This window comes from Amia ocellicauda, chromosome 3 (assembly GCF_036373705.1).
Source record: "Amia ocellicauda isolate fAmiCal2 chromosome 3, fAmiCal2.hap1, whole genome shotgun sequence".
Taxonomy (NCBI): domain Eukaryota; kingdom Metazoa; phylum Chordata; class Actinopteri; order Amiiformes; family Amiidae; genus Amia; species Amia ocellicauda.
In genome coordinates this window covers 26999596-27022467 of record NC_089852.1, presented here as the reverse complement: position 1 = coordinate 27022467, position 22872 = coordinate 26999596, and the positions used below count along the sequence as shown (strand labels likewise).

Here is a 22872-nt window from a genome sequence, read left to right as displayed (position 1 = left end):
ATAACGTGTATTTTTTATGACGGTCAAATTATTACTCATCAGAGAGAGAGAGAGGGAGAGAGCAGGGGATCATAAAATTAACTATACATTATTATAAAATAGACAAGATATCAGAATAGATTATACAAATTCAGTGTTAACACAATGGTGTCCTTTTTATACAATCCCTAAGGAAGATGCCAGGCTGATTATCGTGTATAATCTATTATTCTCTCTCTCTCATGTGTTCTGTCGTTCGATTAATTAATCTAGATATCACATATAAAATACACTGAGCACAAACGCACATAGCACACACCCACTCACAAATATATGTAAAAGGATTGGCAGAACTGGTTGACACTCTTATTGCAAACATCAATCCAGACACAGTATGGATGTCTGTAGCCAATAAAGGAAGAGGCCTGAAACAATAGTTACGATGAAACCACTTTAGGATCAAACAAAAACACAATGTGCATTTTTATCACAATAACCTGACATGGGGAGGAGTTAGCAGAGCTTGGCTTGGCCTAACTGTTGATTTAAGAAAAATAGCTGTAAATTGATTTAATACATTATTATGTTGGATCTAAATTATTAGATTTGTATTGCATTTGTCATCATCATGATGACTTGATTGGTTGATTGATTAACTTAGTACTGCGGGGACGGGACAGAGGGTACATTAAGATTACTCTCAAGGGAGGTGTGAGGGCCAAAAATTTAACCTAATACATCCGAGTTTTACATCCGAGACGGAGAAACTAGAAATACCTGCACAGTTGCCAAGTGACACCCTGTGATACTCTACAAGAGAAAGCAAGAAAATCAACCGCAGGAAAGCTAGACATCTGTAAAGCCTTAGATCATTGTTTAAAGAGACTATCCTTGTAAAAATCAATAGATTAAGGATCAATTCATGTACAATTCGTCACCAGCTACATTTAATCACATGGACAGTTCATCTAATTTGCATATTCATTTACAAATGACATACTGGCTGTCTCTATTTAGATAGCATACTTCTTAATGTCCTACGATTTATTAAATCCACAGTTACCCACGGCAGTTGTGGTTGGGTTTTCCACCGTTTAATTCCACCCCATTTAATTTATAATGTATCACCCTGTCGGCTTGTTTATGTCACGGGGCACATCGTAGCCAACAACGCCACCTGGTAGTAAAAGTTTAGGGCACCAGGACCCAGTAAGACATTTCATTCAAATCAGATTTCTCCCAAGGTCCGTTAATTTGTAAGAGTGGGAAGTAGTACCAGAGGCCAACACTCGGAGACAAGACTGCGTAAAGTTTGAAACAGGGTTTATTAAAATGTTAAATGCATAAACACCCACTACTGGCTAGGGTGCAAAGTAGCAAAAAAATAAGATAAAAGAACAATCTAGTGAAACCACAAGAGCTTGTAGGATGGCAACACACATCCAGGACCAACAAGGGGGTAAGGGCGGTGTGCATCAAGGACATGCAAAACAAGGGTGGTCCTGCGTGGCCTCTCTAGAATAAAATTGCAATAAACCAACTTTGTATTCTCTCTACTAAAACAACCCTCTCCCATATAATGGATACAATTCAATAAAACCATCAATCTTAGGTTAAAACGGACCCTGATTTAAAATACTAAAAGATTAAAACCCTGTCTAAAATAGAGATTACTGCCCAGTATAGGTAGGGAGAATCACAAGAATAAACTATTGCACTGGTGATCACAGGCTCAAAGTCAAATTAAATAAGTGTCAGCACTTGCTTATCTCCATGCAGGCTTTCTCCAGGCTATCCGCTCTAGCCACCGACTCCTGGTGTGATCCTGCGGTTTCTCCCTGCGCATTCTGTCCGCCTGTCGGTCCTCCACTCCGATGTCAGTACCGGCGCGGACCTCAGGTCTCTGCCTTCTGTCAGGTCCGTCTCCCTCTCGTTCCCCGCAATGCTCCCCTGCGCTCGCATCCTCCCGAGCGATCCGGCTATTGCGCTTGCTGGCTCGCTGTCCGTCCGCAGATCCCCCTTCTCCCAGTCTCCATCCACCCTAAATGCAAAAAGCCCCTCCCTTCTATTTCATCAACCTATCCAGTACAGATACAGTGGGGGAAAAAGTATTAGATCCCCTGCTGATTTTGTACGTTTGCCCACTGACAAAGAAATGATCAGTCTATCATTTTAATGGTAGGTGTATTTTAACACTGAGAGACAGAATAACAACAAAAAAATCCAGAAAAACGCATTTCAAAAAAGTTATAATTTGATTTGCATGTTAATGAGGGAAATAAGTATTTGATCCCCTATCAATCAGCAAGATTTCTGGCTCCCAGGTGTCTTTTATACAGGTAACGAGCTGAGATTAGGAGCACTCTCTTAAAGGGAGTGCTCCTAATCTCAGCTCGTTACCTGTATAAAAGACACCTGTCCACAGAAGCAATCAATCAATCAGATTCCAAACTCTCCACCATGGCCAAGACCAAAGAGCTGTCCAAGCATGTCAGGGACAAGATTGTAGACCTACACAAGGCTGGAATGGGCTACAAGACCATCGCCAAGCAGCTTGGTGAGAAGGTGACAACAGGTGGTGCGATTATTCGCAAATGGAAGAAACACAAAATAACTGTCAGTCTCCCTCGGTCTGGGGCTCCATGCAAGATCTCACCTCATGGAGTTTCAATGATCATGAGAACGGTGAGGAATCAGCCCAGAACTACACGGGAGGATCTTGTTAATGATCTCAAGGCAGCTGGGACCATAGTCACCAAGAAAACAATTGGTAACACACTACACCATGAAGGACTGAAATCCTGCAGCGCCCGCAAGGTCCCCCTGCTCAAGAAAGCACATGTACAGGCCCGTCTGAAGTTTGCCAATGAACATCTGAATGATTCAGAGGAGAACTGGGTGAAAGTGTTGTGGTCAGATGAGACCAAAATCGAGCTCTTTGGCATCAACTCACCTCGCCGTGTTTGGAGGAGGAGGAATGACCCCAAGAACACCATCCCCACCGTCAAACATGGAGGTGGAAACATTATGCTTTGGGGGTGTTTTTCTGCTAAGGGACAGGACAACTGCACTGCATCAAAGGAACGATGGACGGGGCCATGTACCGTCAAATCTTGGGTGAGAACCTCCTTCCCTCAGCCAGGGCATTGAAAATGGGTCGTGGATGGGTATTCCAGCATGACAATGACCCAAAACACACAGCCAAGGCAACAAAGGAGTGGCTTAAGAAGAAGCACATTAAGGTCCTGCAGTGGCCTAGCCAGTCTCCAGACCTTAATCCCATAGAAAATCTGTGGAGGGAGCTGAAGGTTCGAGTTGCCAAACGTCAGCCTCGAAACCTTAATGACTTGGAGAGGATCTGCAAAGAGGAGTGGGACAAAATCCCTCCTGAGATGTGTGCAAACCTGGTGGCCAACTACAAGAAACGTCTGACCTCTGTGATTACCAACAAGGGTTTTGCCACCAAGTAACATGCAAATCAATGTATAACTTTTTTGAAATGCGTTTTTCTGGATTTTGTTGTTGTTATTCTCTCTCTCACTGTTAAAATACACCTAACATTCAAATTACAGACTGATCATTTCTTTGTCAGTGGGCAAACATACAAAATCAGCAGGGGATCAAATACTTTTTTCCCTCACTGTACCTTTCTTTCCCCTGGCCAATAACCAACAACATTCTCAGGTCACAACTGAGACTATCCACCAACTGTCCTGTCTGTGCACAAAAAAAAGTGATTGATCAAATGTGACAACTTAAAGAATATCATAAAACAAATATACAAGTGCTTCAATAACAATAGAAAAAAAAATACAACCCGTGTTCAAATGACAAGACTCTCGAGCGGGCGGTCCACCGTCAGCTCTCGGACTTTCTGTCCCAACACTCACTCCTTGAACCTCTGCAATCCGGCTTCCGCACAGCTCACTCCACCGAGACGGCTCTCCTGGCAGTCACTGACTCCCTCAGCTGTTCTCGGGCGGCCTCCCTCTCCTCAGTCCTCATCCTCCTTGACCTCTCTGCAGCATTTGACACCATCGATCACTCCATCCTCCTCTCCTGCCTCGCTGACCTTGGGATCTCTGGGACTGCTCTCACCTGGTTCTCCTCCTACCTCAGTGACCGGTCCTACCAAATGACATGGCGAGGCTCCTCATCCACCCCCCAACCTCTCCTCACAGGTGTTCCCCAAGGCTCCGTCCTGGGCCCGCTCCTGTTCTCTCTCTACACTCGCTCCCTGGGCCCCCTCATTGCTTCCCATGGCTTCTCCTACCACTTCTACGCTGATGATGCCCAGATCTTCCTGTCCTGTCTGCTGACCTCCCCATCTCGATCCCCTTGGAATCCACCACACTCTCTCCTTCTTCTTCCGCTAAAAATCTAGGAGTCACCCTCGATACTGCGTTCTCCTTCTCCCAGCACATCACCACGCTGACACGCACCTGCAGATTCTTCCGGAGCAACATACGCCGGATCCGTCCCTTCCTTACCGACTACTCAACTCAGCTGCTCGTCCAGTCACTGGTCCTCTCCCGCCTGGACTACTGCAACTCCCTCCTGGCCGGCCTGCCTGCATCCACTACCCGCCCACTCCAGCTCATCCAGAACTCTGCGGCTCGTCTGGTATTCTCTCTGCCCCGATTCGCACACGCTACTCCACTGCTCCTCTCCCTCCACTGGCTCCCGATACCGGCACGCATCCAGTTCAAGACTTTGACCCTCACCTACCGCTGTCTTGACCACACTGCACCAAGCTACCTTCAGTCATTCGTCTCTCCATACATCCCCACCAGACCACTGCGCTCCTGCAGTGCCACAAGGCTAACTCTGCCTCCTCTCCACTCTCCTTCCTCCAGAGCTGCTCCTTCTCATCCCTGGCCCCTAAGTGGTGGAACGACCTGCCCACTGAAGTCAAAACAGCAGAGTCCTTGACCTCATTCCGGCGCTTACTCAAGACGCATCTCTTCCGACAGCACTTGTAATATTAGTCCTCTATCCCTGCTAGATAGCTCTTCAGCTTATTATGCTCCTCGTGTTCTTGATTGTTTTCCCCCTTGCTCCCTTTCCCATAGCCCTAGTCTGTAACCCTACATCTTGACAGCACTTAGCTTTCACTGTCCAGGATGTAGGAAGTCTCTTACAGTTCTTGTGTAAATTGTAATTGGAATTTGTAAAATGTATTATTTTGAATTGCTATGTTTTAGCTAAGTTGAATTTGTAATGATTGATGCCTTTTTGCACTTATGTTGTAAGTCGCCCTGGACAAGGGCGTCTGCCAAGAAAAAAAAAAAATAATAATAATAATAATAATAATAATAAAAACAAAGAAGGTGCTCAGACAGTGTGATATAGTCATTCCTGTGACACACTCCCCCACTTTTTCGGTTCCCGTCCCGGGGACCACTCTTCCCACAAGAGGTTCCAGGTTATAGCTATCCTCCGTACAACCAGGGCCAGGTGTCTAATCTGAATAGCGTGCCGGGGGCCCTCCTCGCGTTGTGCGCTGCGAGCACCTCAAACCTTCAGGCTCAAAAGGAGCCAGGGGGTCCTGTACACTCTGCTCCTAAAGGTTCAGGGACAGGGACATCTTCCGCCGAACAGTTGGCAGCCACATCGCGCTCACCCTCCGGAACATCAGCAACACTGGCAGGCAATACCTGCGGGACAACAGAACCACAAATGCCTCCAAAGAGCATCAATAACGGATCAGATCAGATCTGGGCATCATCAGCCTAAAAATGGTAAAAGCGGAGATGAAGTCGGCTTTGTGAGCAGGGAAAGTGTGTCTAGTCAATATCATTTACATAACAATCATTATTGAATAATAATACATCCTGTAGTGTTAGTACACATCAAAGCAGCAACAGTACATTCATTGCCACAATGTTGTACATTACGATGCTACAACCTTGTGGCAACATTGTGTGTTAGCTGGGTTACGTTATTAACTGAAGTATACGACGAATTCAACATAAAATCGTGATGAAGCAGGTTCCGTCGTGCCAATGCTTGCTTTCATTACATTAACAGATGGATGTATTCATATGTTAATAAATAAACCAACCAACCAACCAATCGATGAAGCAAGCAAGCAAATCAAGCAAAAATAAATTAATACACAAATAATACAGCTTCTGCAATCGCCGCTCGTCATCCACAGTTCTGCTCGTTGTATCAGGGGGCATGGCACTAGACGTCATCAAATCGAAACCGAAATAGCAACTTCTCTGACAGCACCATAACTTGTTGTCTTCATCGATGAGACAATTTAGGGTATTCATTGTTTTCCCACTTTCGGATATACATTTTCAAAACACGACGATGGGTGTGTATTCCACAAAGATGAAGAAAAAGGGACAAAGAAAACAAACAAACGTGGACCACTGGTTTGTTCATTTTTGGAAACGGACGATTTCTTTAAAAATGTGTCTTTAATTAGTCTAGCTCAAAATTCAGAGCTTTGAATTGCTTTGTAACTAAACTTGATCTGTTGTGTCGAAGGGCAAAATACAGCAAATACAATAACATAGAAATGTCAAGATTCATTCTCCCTTTTATGCCAAAGCCTTATCTTGACTGCAGGGTATGAGAGGAGAGGTATATTCGGACAGAGCGGCGAAGAGATACAACATGACATGATACAACACCGTCTGTGATCTGTTACACTACAATATCCCAACAGCATTTCCACTGTAAAGTTGCGGTTCCGAAGCAGCAAGGGTGTCATTGAAACATGGTCTGGACATCAGGCACCGGCATGCACCGTCACCAAAAACAAAAAGGGCACAGAAAGACAAAGGTGAACAAGCGATCAAATCAAGTCTATCAACACAACACACTTCAACTGCTAAAGTCTTCAGACTCGAGCAGAGACATTGTCCGCCAGCGGCAGCTCAGAAGCTGAAAGTTACACAGGAAAAGTTCCAGTGGGGAAGTTCCCACCTACCTTTCGCTTTTTAAACATAGGCTACTACACCTCGGTATATAATCTGAATACACCTGCAGGACAACAGCATGCACACCAATAGCACGCAGAAGACACCGAGAAGAGCGAGCAAAATCCGCCCTGGCAGCGCAATACTTTGTTTCGGAATCGGTTAGTGTGGAAAAAGCCGTTCTCTGTCATCCAGGCACTCTTCAGGATAGCATATCCACCGAAGCACGGGAACAGCAACTATGAAGACCTGGGCGTGTGTTTTTATCCTTCTGTGCAGCCAGGAGCTCTCTCTTGGATGCAAGTGGGTTCATTACAATTTCGGACGTGTGAGTGAGGAAACCCTGTCTCTACTCAGAGAGATGGTAAGTCTTTCTCTGCAATGGGATGCGCTATTGTATTATAGTGCCACTGCAGGAGACGGCTTTTCGACTCTGGTCCTCCTGAGAGCAAACGATCTTTCAGTCCTGCCAGCTAGTGCTTAACGATCAAATGAACCTTTATTGTGCAACACATCCAGGGCTTCAATGAAGTAAATCAAAAACGTGATGATGGAAAACCCGAAGACCTTATCGTTTTGCAGCTTGATTAGAATATTAAAAGACTATTTCAGTGGGATGGGATTAATATTAGATAGCTTTTTGTTAGATGGAAAACAACATCAGCTACATTTCATTTTTTTAACATCACAAAAACTTAATCAAAGCATCTTCATCTGTTTGAATGATGATGATAATGATGAACACTGGGCCTAATAATAATAATAATAATAATAATAATAATAATAATAATAATAATATATGGTTTTTCTTATTCTGTTTCAGGGCGGTGAGCTAGTGCATGACAGAATGGCTGTTCCCTTCCCCATCAAATCATACAAAAACGCTGGAGATTTTAAGGTAAGAACTGTTCTGAACGCTTCTTATCTTTTGAAATAGAATTACAATTAACCATTTAAGAAATGTCCTCAAGAAGGCAGACCAGCGTGGATGAAACACAGAAGTCAGTAAAACAATGTTCTTGTCATTTTTTTTTAAACAGAGTGAGGAGAAGATCATGTTTATCCACGAAGTCATCAGTCACATAAGACACCTGTACAGTGGCAATACGGATGCCGTGAACTGGGATGCCATCAAACTGGAAATGTTTCAGCTCGACCTGCACCGCCAGGACCTGGAGCTGGACCAGTGTGTGAGTAGGCCTGCTGCTCAAGTTTGACTTTTGCTCATAAACACAGTGGTGAATTGTTTTGGACGCTGTGGGCTATGATAAGCCAATTACTGACAATAGGAAGGCAACACGAACATCTTACAGAGTAAGATATTAAGAACCAAAGAGAAGTTTTATAAGTACAAATTAAATCACTGACTAGGCCTTTAGACTAAATACACCTGCTTCTGACACTGAAAATGAAGTTTCCGATATCTAGCTTCCCCTGTAATGGAACACTCTTTATCTGGGCCTTTAGCACGCAGCACCAGGCTACACCGAGATGCTCTAGGAAGTGCTGCGCACCCACAGAACTGATTGTAATGAAATGTATTTCTTTGTAATGTAGAGGAAGACCATGAAATCCGACACCCTGCGATCCTCTAGGAAAGAAAGCAAGAAAATCAACCGCCATTTTAAGGATGTGGAAAACCTTTTAAAAAGCAAGGTATGTGAGAAGTAATTTCTAAGCTTCTCTTACATCATGTATAAACCACGATCAGACTGAATAAAATTATAATAATAATGATAATAATAATAATAGAATTGAGCTATCCACCGATTGTAAACGTGTGTATTCTGTATTATGGATGTAAGCTATTTACAGACTTCTAATGACAATAAATCAAATAATTCCTGCCACCAAATAGCAGATTTGTAATTTGCCAATGGCTCTGATTTACTCTGGGCCTGTTAAAAGAGCACTGAACTAATCAGTACGATTGTTGATATAACGGCTTTAATCTTCCATTCAGAGAAATCCTCTAAAGTAAAAGAAAAACCTTCTCATTCAAGCATTTTATACTCAGTATGGCACTCAAAGCAAATGCAGTGTGCCTATATATATATATATATATATATACCCTCTGCTGATGTGATGTTGTTTGGTCTTACAGGACCGGTCTCATGCCTGGGAGGTTGTCAGGACTCTTGTGTGGCGTCACCTGCAAAGACTGGATTTACTGGCTGTATCCATAAGGAGAGACAAGAGCACTGCCCAAAGCTGAAAAACACTTAATTAACATTTTGCAGGATTAACATTTTGAGAACCCAAGGACAAGGAATGAAAAAACAACAAATATTGCTGCGTTGGACTTTGTGAATTACACGTGAAAGTTTCATATTATTGATTCTGCAGTGTGTAGTTATGTATACTTTACTTGAATAATGTTGTGTGAAGCAATTTCTATATGCTCGTTTTTGCTCAAAGTATTTAATGACACTATTTTTAATGCTACATTTTGGTATTGATTGTATTTCTGTGGTTTCTAGTATTATGTTTTTTGGAGAGAAGAAAATGGATGCAGTTTGTACTGTGTATGCAACTGTTCTGTGTTTACAAGAAGGAATGATCTTTAAAAATGCTGCTGTTATGTGAAATGCTTTGTAAATGTATGATTTAGATATAGGTATTTGAGAGAACTGTATTTTTATGGATTATTTATTGATTATTTATTTATTTATTTATTTATTTAATTATTTGACTTACGTATTAAGTCATGCTGTGTATTTAATGCTTGTGCCAAAAAATAAGAATTTTAAATAATATTTTTTTACTGCTACCTGATCAAATCAATTGTATTTGTTATTGTTTCAAATAAAATATGTGTTTTTATATACTTTAACTTTCTGAATGCTCTTGTGTTGTTGTTCTTGTTTTATACTAGACATATTTCCTCTTCAAAAGCACCCTGGAAATACTTGTATCAGTGTTTATTGAGATAAATTCGTAAATCAATAGATTCAGAAATTACATTTAAAAGAAATTGTAATATGCAAGCTCAGCCTGTGCCTTTATCAGTACTCTGAACAGCTCTGATGCACCTACGAAAAGCAATGACAGGATTTGCTGTACTGTCGGCTTTTTACACATATTAGCCTTAGCAACTAATCATAACACCATCATTAACGTTATTATTATTTATTAGTATTGCCATCTTCTTCATGGCATCATGAATACTTTTCAGGGGAAGCCCTCTGCATGCTAGAGTCCTTCAACATCTCTGTCAAGTGAAGAGCAGCTTTCACTTTGGTGAATTGCATCAGCGCAGTGAAAGCGAAAGCACTACGTCATAGATTGAAATGGACGAGAGAAAGGGAAAGGGGAAGACAGGATTCCCAGCCACCGGAACATAACAGCATGCAGTTTTCCGTTTTCAGTTTAAACATTGCTGTTAGGTAATCCTCCACGCTGGATTTCGAGACAAAATTTAACTTTTTAAAGAAATCTATGGAATCGAAAAATAAACTGGTTAAAGATGTAAGATTGCGATCCAATGTAATTACAATAAAACGTGATTCTCTTAACATTGGTCTATTAACACACGGTATCACATAGCAGGGAATACAAAACAATGACGTAGAGCGATATGCACGAATTAATTGGGAACTTTGTATCCAGATACACATGCATGTATGATTGTATGCATGTCTGTATGCATATATGTATGCCTGTATATATGTATGCATTTTTATTTAGATGGTTAGTTTTTCTTTTTTTTACACTGTGGAAGAATTTCAGAAGAGAATTTTGCCGGCTTCTTAAATCCATCTGATAATTCAAGATTTTATGCATAAAGATGAAATCTGATTAGATGAATGAAATCTGATGTATGGATCAGAATGGGATAACAGCAGTAGTGTGGAGTAGAGGTCAGGGCTCTGGACTCTGGAGCGGAGGGTTGTGGTCTCAATCGCAGGTTAGGGCACTGCTGCTGTACCCTCGAGCAAGGCACCTTACTTACATTGCTCCAGTAAATGCCCAGCTGTGTAAATGGGTAAAAAGTAAAACTAATGTGATTTAATGTAACAATTGTCAGTCACCCTGGATATGGGTGTCTGCTAAGAAAAAAAAGAGTAACAGCCAAGTTGAAATTACATGTTTTGTCAGTTATTTGATCAGAAAAGAACGAAAAATGTCTTCTATAAAGTCTGCCTGTATAGCTGTGAAGCTCACATTAGCCTGTTTGCAGTATTAGCCTAGTATCTTGCGAGTCTAAAGCTAAACAGGATGAAAATGTTAACTACAATTGAAAAACATAAATAATAACTACATAGAATTATAATATACATATTGATATAAATACATGCATATTCTGGGATGAGATGTATAATTTAATTCATTTAATTAATACAGACCTACTCGTCTGTATCCGTAAGAATAAAGCACAGAACATGGGAATTCCCTGCGTTTTTGCTTTTCATACTTCACTCTCTCTCTCCATGTACATAAGGCAGGATCTTATTCTCAATGCGAACTGTTCTCGAAGTCAAAAGAGTTCGTTAGCTTTCCAGTCGAGTGCATTGACTACTGATCAATCACAGTCCAGTGTCCATTAAGAAGACAAGACGCGGCGCCATGGAGGCCAGGAGTTTTTGGAAGTGTATAACCCTTATTCTCTCCGCGCTGGATCTTACTCTGGGATGCACTTGGATTCAGTATAGGTACGACATTGTGAGCAGAGAGTCGCTGAGCCTGATCAGAGAGATGGTGAGTTCAGAAGATTTCCATGAATCTGTCAAGTGCCAAGCAGCTGCTTAACACTACATTTAGTCACAGTGCTAGAGCAATAATGACAGTGCCACACCTCTTACGGGGAAATATGTTTTGCTTCAATTAAGTAGAAACCGTGAAGTGGCCTCTTACCACTGATACCTTTCGTTAAAAGAATTCGTGCTAATTTCAAGCGTTTAGCTGTCACTATCCAACTTTTGTGAATACATATGTTCAATGAATAGATTTGAATCATGGATACAGCCATATATCAACTTTACACGCTTGAACGTTTTCACCACTGCAACACGCATTTGGTATGAAGTTTCTCCTGTATCTTAGCCGCAGTCGATGTGCGAAATACATGAATTACAGGCAAACTTTTTTTCCTCAATTGTTTCGCTTTACAGGGTGGAGAGCTGGTGCATGACGGAGTGATCGTCCCATTCCCACATAAGACATACGATGATGTATTTCATTCGCAGGTAGGTGTTCCTAAAAAAATGCTTTAAACGATTAACACTTTGGCTATGATTGTGGTCCTGGTTGAGGTAATGATGAACATCAATAGCAGACAGAAGAATAACATATCAGTGAGTTGGTATATCTCTAATGACTTCTTTGGTCTTTGGTTCAGATGGACGATAAAATAGCATTCATACGTGAAACCACGAAGCAGATCCTGAAGCTCTACCACGGCAATCTCGACGCTGTGACCTGGGACAGACAGAAACTGACCGAATTTCAAATCATCCTTCATCGCCAGGCCGTGGAACTTCGGAAGTGTGTAAGTTCCACAGAATGTGTGCAGTCGGGACAATGTCGGTGTGTGGCATACCCAATAAATGCCCAAATTCATCGATTCACTGATCGTTCCGTTCAATCCGTCGCGCTTTCATTACCCACACGTGCTCTTTTTATTATCGGGCCGAATGTAAATCATTTGTTTTGTTAGATAAATGAGATCTAGTGTGTTTTTCAGAAATATTAAATAAATAAGCCTTACTGCTAAGAGATGGCTAAGGTGGGCTACACCAGATGGGCGGGACTCATTTGCCTGTTTGCGAAATATTTATTTTGCAAACCTGCAGATGTAACATTTATATTTATATTTAACATTTAGTTGCAATTTTAACATGTATTTACAAACTAAATATTGATTTTGTGAGTCAGAGATTGAGGATTTAATTTAAATATATGTTTCAAACTTCAATATTTAGTTTTCAAAGCCCATAGTTTGTATTTTGTTAAATATTTAGTGAAACTCAAAACTGATATATATATGTATTTATTTTAAAATGTGAAATATTTATGAATGTGGAAAATAGGCTTAATTATTTACGAAATCTGGAGAAACAAACAAGATTTTAGTAAAATCTGTGAAAAGGGACACCAACACAAATAAGCACCCCATATTGTATAGCATACCTACAGAACCACTTGTCCACCTGTGTTAAGCAGACCCTTAATGACAATCAATTCTAAAGGCAATCAGTTCCAGTCTTAATGAATTCAACTGCCAAGTTTATTTCAGTTTTTTTTTCTGCCTTGCGAGTAACGTCCATCAAGAAAACAACGGGAAAAAATAAAGAAAAAAACACTACAGGGAAAAGCACATAACTATATAATTCCGGTTAGAACGATAAAGCCAATATAATTACCATTGTCTGTTGCAGGTACAGCCGAGGAAAAGGAACAGGATACTGATACCATATTTCAAGGCACTAAATGAAAATGTCCTGAAAAAGAAGGTAAGGAGAATTTGATTAAGCTAATACCACCACCACTAATAATAGCCTACTACTACTACTACTACTACTACTACTACTACTACTACTACTACTTTTAATATGATTGTTATTATTATTATTAATAATAATAATAATAATAATAATAATAATAATCATATATTTTGGTGTTTTCTTTCAGACATACAGCGCTCAGGCTTGGGAAATCATCAGGGCTCAAGTGAGGATTCATCTGCAAAGGCTCAATGTGCTCGCTGCTTCAATCCGGAAAGAAATGACCAGCGTTTGATTCATTGTCTACAACCTATATAGGCTTATTGTGAATTATGAGATTGTGGTGTTTAAATCTCGACAGAACGGGTCCAAAGTCTTATTTTTATATTTATATACGTATGCAGTATTTTAGTCAGTGTTAAAAATATGCAAGAGGGTTCAAAACACGAAAATAACTTTTTTTACTGACTGTTTATTTATGGTTTTATTTATTTAATGTTGTATGTATTTATTGTAATGTATATATTTATTGCATTGTATTTATTACTCTTATGTCTCAAGTATGATTTACAGCAACGGGAACAAAACATTTCATGTGTGACTGGTTACATTTCGCTTTTCATAAGCTATGTTTGTAGGTGTCCGTTTTTAAATTGTTACTTTTTCATTAAACTTAAACAATAAAATATAACGTGTATTTTTTATGACGGTCAAATTATTACTCATCAGAGAGAGAGAGAGAGAGAGAGAGCAGGGGATCATAAAATTAACTATACATTATTATAAAATAGACAAGATATCAGAATAGATTATACAAATTCAGTGTTAACACAATGGTGTCCTTTTTATACAATCCCTAAGGAAGATGCCAGGCTGATTATCGTGTATAATCTATTATTCTCTCTCTCTCATGTGTTCTGTCGTTCGATTAATTAATCTAGATATCACATATAAAATACACTGAGCACAAACGCACATAGCACACACCCACTCACAAATATATGTAAAAGGATTGGCAGAACTGGTTGACACTCTTATTGCAAACATCAATCCAGACACAGTATGGATGTCTGTAGCCAATAAAGGAAGAGGCCTGAAACAATAGTTACGATGAAACCACTTTAGGATCAAACAAAAACACAATGTGCATTTTTATCACAATAACCTGATATGGGGAGGAGTTAGCAGAGCTTGGCTTGGCCTAACTGTTGATTTAAGAAAAATAGCTGTAAATTGATTTAATACATTATTATGTTGGATCTAAATTATTAGATTTGTATTGCATTTGTCATCATCATGATGACTTGATTGGTTGATTGATTAACTTAGTACTGCGGGGACGGGACAGAGGGTACATTAAGATTACTCTCAAGGGAGGTGTGAGGGCCAAAAATTTAACCTAATACATCCGAGTTTTACATCCGAGACGGAGAAACTAGAAATACCTGCACAGTTGCCAAGTGACACCCTGTGATACTCTACAAGAGAAAGCAAGAAAATCAACCGCAGGAAAGCTAGACATCTGTAAAGCCTTAGATCATTGTTTAAAGAGACTATCCTTGTAAAAATCAATAGATTAAGGATCAATTCATGTACAATTCGTCACCAGCTACATTTAATCACATGGACAGTTCATCTAATTTGCATATTCATTTACAAATGACATACTGGCTGTCTCTATTTAGATAGCATACTTCTTAATGTCCTACGATTTATTAAATCCACAGTTACCCACGGCAGTTGTGGTTGGGTTTTCCACCGTTTAATTCCACCCCATTTAATTTATAATGTATCACCCTGTCGGCTTGTTTATGTCACGGGGCACATCGTAGCCAACAACGCCACCTGGTAGTAAAAGTTTAGGGCACCAGGACCCAGTAAGACATTTCATTCAAATCAGATTTCTCCCAAGGTCCGTTAATTTGTAAGAGTGGGAAGTAGTACCAGAGGCCAACACTCGGAGACAAGACTGCGTAAAGTTTGAAACAGGGTTTATTAAAATGTTAAATGCATAAACACCCACTACTGGCTAGGGTGCAAAGTAGCAAAAAAATAAGATAAAAGAACAATCTAGTGAAACCACAAGAGCTTGTAGGATGGCAACACACATCCAGGACCAACAAGGGGGTAAGGGCGGTGTGCATCAAGGACATGCAAAACAAGGGTGGTCCTGCGTGGCCTCTCTAGAATAAAATTGCAATAAACCAACTTTGTATTCTCTCTACTAAAACAACCCTCTCCCATATAATGGATACAATTCAATAAAACCATCAATCTTAGGTTAAAACGGACCCTGATTTAAAATACTAAAAGATTAAAACCCTGTCTAAAATAGAGATTACTGCCCAGTATAGGTAGGGAGAATCACAAGAATAAACTATTGCACTGGTGATCACAGGCTCAAAGTCAAATTAAATAAGTGTCAGCACTTGCTTATCTCCATGCAGGCTTTCTCCAGGCTATCCGCTCTAGCCACCGACTCCTGGTGTGATCCTGCGGTTTCTCCCTGCGCATTCTGTCCGCCTGTCGGTCCTCCACTCCGATGTCAGTACCGGCGCGGACCTCAGGTCTCTGCCTTCTGTCAGGTCCGTCTCCCTCTCGTTCCCCGCAATGCTCCCCTGCGCTCGCATCCTCCCGAGCGATCCGGCTATTGCGCTTGCTGGCTCGCTGTCCGTCCGCAGATCCCCCTTCTCCCAGTCTCCATCCACCCTAAATGCAAAAAGCCCCTCCCTTCTATTTCATCAACCTATCCAGTACAGATACAGTGGGGGAAAAAGTATTAGATCCCCTGCTGATTTTGTACGTTTGCCCACTGACAAAGAAATGATCAGTCTATCATTTTAATGGTAGGTGTATTTTAACACTGAGAGACAGAATAACAACAAAAAAATCCAGAAAAACGCATTTCAAAAAAGTTATAATTTGATTTGCATGTTAATGAGGGAAATAAGTATTTGATCCCCTATCAATCAGCAAGATTTCTGGCTCCCAGGTGTCTTTTATACAGGTAACGAGCTGAGATTAGGAGCACTCTCTTAAAGGGAGTGCTCCTAATCTCAGCTCGTTACCTGTATAAAAGACACCTGTCCACAGAAGCAATCAATCAATCAGATTCCAAACTCTCCACCATGGCCAAGACCAAAGAGCTGTCCAAGCATGTCAGGGACAAGATTGTAGACCTACACAAGGCTGGAATGGGCTACAAGACCATCGCCAAGCAGCTTGGTGAGAAGGTGACAAAAGGTGGTGCGATTATTCGCAAATGGAAGAAACACAAAATAACTGTCAGTCTCCCTCGGTCTGGGGCTCCATGCAAGATCTCACCTCATGGAGTTTCAATGATCATGAGAACGGTGAGGAATCAGCCCAGAACTACACGGGAGGATCTTGTTAATGATCTCAAGGCAGCTGGGACCATAGTCACCAAGAAAACAATTGGTAACACACTACACCATGAAGGACTGAAATCCTGCAGCGCCCGCAAGGTCCCCCTGCTCAAGAAAGCACATGTACAGGCCCGTCTGAAGTTTGCCAATGAACATCTGAATGATTCAGAGGAGAACTGGGTGAAAGTGTTGTGGTCAGATGAGACCAAAATCGAGCTCTTTGGCATCAACTCACCTCGCCGTGTTTGGAGGAGGAGGAATGACCCCAAGAACACCATCCCCACCGTCAAACATGGAGGTGGAAACATTATGCTTTGGGGGTGTTTTTCTGCTAAGGGACAGGACAACTGCACTGCATCAAAGGAACGATGGACGGGGCCATGTACCGTCAAATCTTGGGTGAGAACCTCCTTCCCTCAGCCAGGGCATTGAAAATGGGTCGTGGATGGGTATTCCAGCATGACAATGACCCAAAACACACAGCCAAGGCAACAAAGGAGTGGCTTAAGAAGAAGCACATTAAGGTCCTGCAGTGGCCTAGCCAGTCTCCAGACCTTAATCCCATAGAAAATCTGTGGAGGGAGCTGAAGGTTCGAGTTGCCAAACATCAGCCTCGAAACCTTAATGACTTGGAGAGGATCTGCAAAGAGGAGTGGGACAAAATCCCTCCTGAGATGTGTGCAAACCTGGTGGCCAACTACAAGAAACGTCTGACCTCTGTGATTACCAACAAGGGTTTTGCCACCAAGTAACATGCAAATCAATGTATAACTTTTTTGAAATGCGTTTTTCTGGATTTTGTTGTTGTTATTCTCTCTCTCACTGTTAAAATACACCTAACATTCAAATTACAGACTGATCATTTCTTTGTCAGTGGGCAAACATACAAAATCAGCAGGGGATCAAATACTTTTTTCCCTCACTGTACCTTTCTTTCCCCTGGCCAATAACCAACAACATTCTCAGGTCACAACTGAGACTATCCACCAACTGTCCTGTCTGTGCACAAAAAAAAGTGATTGATCAAATGTGACAACTTAAAGAATATAATAAAACAAATATACAAGTGCTTCAATAACAATAGAAAAAAAAATACAACCCGTGTTCAAATGACAAGACTCTCGAGCGGGCGGTCCACCGTCAGCTCTCGGACTTTCTGTCCCAACACTCACTCCTTGAACCTCTGCAATCCGGCTTCCGCACAGCTCACTCCACCGAGACGGCTCTCCTGGCAGTCACTGACTCCCTCAGCTGTTCTCGGGCGGCCTCCCTCTCCTCAGTCCTCATCCTCCTTGACCTCTCTGCAGCATTTGACACCATCGATCACTCCATCCTCCTCTCCTGCCTCGCTGACCTTGGGATCTCTGGGACTGCTCTCACCTGGTTCTCCTCCTACCTCAGTGACCGGTCCTACCAAATGACATGGCGAGGCTCCTCATCCACCCCCCAACCTCTCCTCACAGGTGTTCCCCAAGGCTCCGTCCTGGGCCCGCTCCTGTTCTCTCTCTACACTCGCTCCCTGGGCCCCCTCATTGCTTCCCATGGCTTCTCCTACCACTTCTACGCTGATGATGCCCAGATCTTCCTGTCCTGTCTGCTGACCTCCCCATCTCGATCCCCTTGGAATCCACCACACTCTCTCCTTCTTCTTCCGCTAAAAATCTAGGAGTCACCCTCGATACTGCGTTCTCCTTCTCCCAGCACATCACCACGCTGACACGCACCTGCAGATTCTTCCGGAGCAACATACGCCGGATCCGTCCCTTCCTTACCGACTACTCAACTCAGCTGCTCGTCCAGTCACTGGTCCTCTCCCGCCTGGACTACTGCAACTCCCTCCTGGCCGGCCTGCCTGCATCCACTACCCGCCCACTCCAGCTCATCCAGAACTCTGCGGCTCGTCTGGTATTCTCTCTGCCCCGATTCGCACACGCTACTCCACTGCTCCTCTCCCTCCACTGGCTCCCGATACCGGCACGCATCCAGTTCAAGACTTTGACCCTCACCTACCGCTGTCTTGACCACACTGCACCAAGCTACCTTCAGTCATTCGTCTCTCCATACATCCCCACCAGACCACTGCGCTCCTGCAGTGCCACAAGGCTAACTCTGCCTCCTCTCCACTCTCCTTCCTCCAGAGCTGCTCCTTCTCATCCCTGGCCCCTAAGTGGTGGAACGACCTGCCCACTGAAGTCAAAACAGCAGAGTCCTTGACCTCATTCCGGCGCTTACTCAAGACGCATCTCTTCCGACAGCACTTGTAATATTAGTCCTCTATCCCTGCTAGATAGCTCTTCAGCTTATTATGCTCCTCGTGTTCTTGATTGTTTTCCCCCTTGCTCCCTTTCCCATAGCCCTAGTCTGTAACCCTACATCTTGACAGCACTTAGCTTTCACTGTCCAGGATGTAGGAAGTCTCTTACAGTACTTGTGTAAATTGTAATTGGAATTTGTAAAATGTATTATTTTGAATTGCTATGTTTTAGCTAAGTTGAATTTGTAATGATTGATGCCTTTTTGCACTTATGTTGTAAGTCGCCCTGGACAAGGGCGTCTGCCAAGAAAAAAAAAAAAAAAATAATAATAATAATAATAATAATAATAATAATAAAAACAAAGAAGGTGCTCAGACAGTGTGATATAGTCATTCCTGTGACACACTCCCCCACTTTTTCGGTTCCCGTCCGGGGACCACTCTTCCCACAAGAAGTTCCAGGTTATAGCTATCCTCCGTACAACCAGGGCCAGGTGTCTAATCTGAATAGCGTGCCGGGGGCCCTCCTCGCGTTGTGCGCTGCGAGCACCTCAAACCTTCAGGCTCAAAAGGAGCCAGGGGGTCCTGTACACTCTGCTCCTAAAGGTTCAGGGACAGGGACATCTTCCGCCGAACAGTTGGCAGCCACATCGCGCTCACCCTCCGGAACATCAGCAACACTGGCAGGCAATACCTGCGGGACAACAGAACCACAAATGCCTCCAAAGAGCATCAATAACGGATCAGATCAGATCTGGGCATCATCAGCCTAAAAATGGTAAAAGCGGAGATGAAGTCGGCCTTGTGAGCAGGGAAAGTGTGTCTAGTCAATATAATTTACATAACAATCATTATTGAATAATAATACATCCTGTAGTGTTAGTACACATCAAAGCAGCAACAGTACATTCATTGCCACAATGTTGTACATTACGATGCTACAACCTTGTGGCAACATTGTGTGTTAGCTGGGTTACGTTATTAACTGAAGTATACGACGAATTCAATATAAAATCGTGATGAAGCAGGTTCCGTCGTGCCAATGCTTGCTTTCATTACATTAACAGATGGATGTATTCATATGTTAATAAATAAACCAACCAACCAACCAATCGATGAAGCAAGCAAGCAAATCAAGCAAAAATAAATTAATACACAAATAATACAGCTTCTGCAATCGCCGCTCGTCATCCACAGTTCTGCTCGTTGTATCAGGGGGCATGGCACTAGACGTCATCAAATCGAAACCGAAATAGCAACTTCTCTGACAGCACCATAACTTGTTGTCTTCATCGATGAGACAATTTAGGGTATTCATTGTTTTCCCACTTTCGGATATACATTTTCAAAACACGACGATGGGTGTGTATTCCACAAAGATGAAGAAAAAGGGACAAAGAAAACAAACAAACGTGGACCACTGGTTTGTTCATTTTTGGAAACGGACGATTTCTTTAAAAATGTGTCTTTAATTAGTCTAGCTCAAAATTCAGAGCTTTGAATTGCTTTGTAACTAAACTTGATCTGTTGTGTCGAAGGGCAAAATACAGCAAATACAATAACATAGAAATGTCAAGATTCATTCTCCCTTTTATGCCAAAGCCTTATCTTGACTGCAGGGTATGAGAGGAGAGGTATATTCGGACAGAGCGGCGAAGAGATACAACATGACATGATACAACACCGTCTGTGATCTGTTACACTACAATATCCCAACAGCATTTCCACTGTAAAGTTGCGGTTCCGAAGCAGCAAGGGTGTCATTGAAACATGGTCTGGACATCAGGCACCGGCATGCACCGTCACCAAAAACAAAAAGGGCACAGAAAGACAAAGGTGAACAAGCGATCAAATCAAGTCTATCAACACAACACACTTCAACTGCTAAAGTCTTCAGACTCGAGCAGAGACATTGTCCGCCAGCGGCAGCTCAGAAGCTGAAAGTTACACAGGAAAAGTTCCAGTGGGGAAGTTCCCACCTACCTTTCGCTTTTTAAACATAGGCTACTACACCTCGGTATATAATCTGAATACACCTGCAGGACAACAGCATGCACACCAATAGCACGCAGAAGACACCGAGAAGAGCGAGCAAAATCCGCCCTGGCAGCGCAATACTTTGTTTCGGAATCGGTTAGTGTGGAAAAAGCCGTTCTCTGTCATCCAGGCACTCTTCAGGATAGCATATCCACCGAAGCACGGGAACAGCAACTATGAAGACCTGGGCGTGTGTTTTTATCCTTCTGTGCAGCCAGGAGCTCTCTCTTGGATGCAAGTGGGTTCATTACAATTTCGGACGTGTGAGTGAGGAAACCCTGTCTCTACTCAGAGAGATGGTAAGTCTTTCTCTGCAATGGGATGCGCTATTGTATTATAGTGCCACCGCAGGAGACGGCTTTTCGACTCTGGTCCTCCTGAGAGCAAACGATCTTTCAGTCCTGCCAGCTAGTGCTTAACGATCAAATGAACCTTTATTGTGCAACACATCCAGGGCTTCAATGAAGTAAATCAAAAACGTGATGATGGAAAACCCGAAGACCTTATCGTTTTGCAGCTTGATTAGAATATTAAAAGACTATTTCAGTGGGATGGGATTAATATTAGATAGCTTTTTGTTAGATGGAAAACAACATCAGCTACATTTCATTTTTTTTACATCACAAAAACTTAATCAAAGCATCTTCATCTGTTTGAATGATGATGATAATGATGAACACTGGGCCTAATAATAATAATAATAATAATAATAATAATAATAATAATAATAATAATAATAATAATATATGGTTTTTCTTATTCTGTTTCAGGGCGGTGAGCTAGTGCATGACAGAATGGCTGTTCCCTTCCCCATCAAATCATACAAAAACGCTGGAGATTTTAAGGTAAGAACTGTTCTGAACGCTTCTTATCTTTTGAAATAGAATTACAATTAACCATTTAAGAAATGTCCTCAAGAAGGCAGACCAGCGTGGATGAAACACAGAAGTCAGTAAAACAATGTTCTTGTCATTTTTTTTTAAACAGAGTGAGGAGAAGATCATGTTTATCCACGAAGTCATCAGTCACATAAGACACCTGTACAGTGGCAATACGGATGCCGTGAACTGGGATGCCATCAAACTGGAAATGTTTCAGCTCGACCTGCACCGCCAGGACCTGGAGCTGGACCAGTGTGTGAGTAGGCCTGCTGCTCAAGTTTGACTTTTGCTCATAAACACAGTGGTGAATTGTTTTGGACGCTGTGGGCTATGATAAGCCAATTACTGACAATAGGAAGGCAACACGAACATCTTACAGAGTAAGATATTAAGAATCAAAGAGAAGTTTTATAAGTACAAATTAAATCACTGACTAGGCCTTTAGACTAAATACACCTGCTTCTGACACTGAAAATGAAGTTTCCGATATCTAGCTTCCCCTGTAATGGAACACTCTTTATCTGGGCCTTTAGCACGCAGCACCAGGCTACACCGAGATGCTCTAGGAAGTGCTGCGCACCCACAGAACTGATTGTAATGAAATGTATTTCTTTGTAATGTAGAGGAAGACCATGAAATCCGACACCCTGCGATCCTCTAGGAAAGAAAGCAAGAAAATCAACCGCCATTTTAAGGATGTGCAAAACCTTTTAAAAAGCAAGGTATGTGAGAAGTAATTTCTAAGCTTCTCTTACATCATGTATAAACCACGATCAGACTGAATAAAATTATAATAATAATGATAATAATAATAATAGAATTGAGCTATCCACCGATTGTAAACGTGTGTATTCTGTATTATGGATGTAAGCTATTTACAGACTTCTAATGACAATAAATCAAATAATTCCTGCCACCAAATAGCAGATTTGTAATTTGCCAATGGCTCTGATTTAC

At 41.9% G+C, this 22872-nt stretch overlaps 1 protein-coding gene across 1 annotated transcript; it reads left to right on the top strand.

The window, feature by feature from the left end:
• Positions 1 to 7742: 7742 nt before the first annotated feature.
• On the top strand, positions 7743 to 9536 carry LOC136747293 (interferon a3-like). Its single transcript, XM_066700230.1, has 4 exons — positions 7743 to 7812; positions 7955 to 8104; positions 8472 to 8570; positions 9019 to 9536. Exons 1-4 carry the CDS (start codon positions 7762 to 7764, stop codon positions 9127 to 9129), a joined length of 411 nt encoding a protein of 136 aa, XP_066556327.1. The 5' UTR covers positions 7743 to 7761; the 3' UTR covers positions 9130 to 9536.
• Positions 9537 to 22872: the final 13336 nt, after the last annotated feature.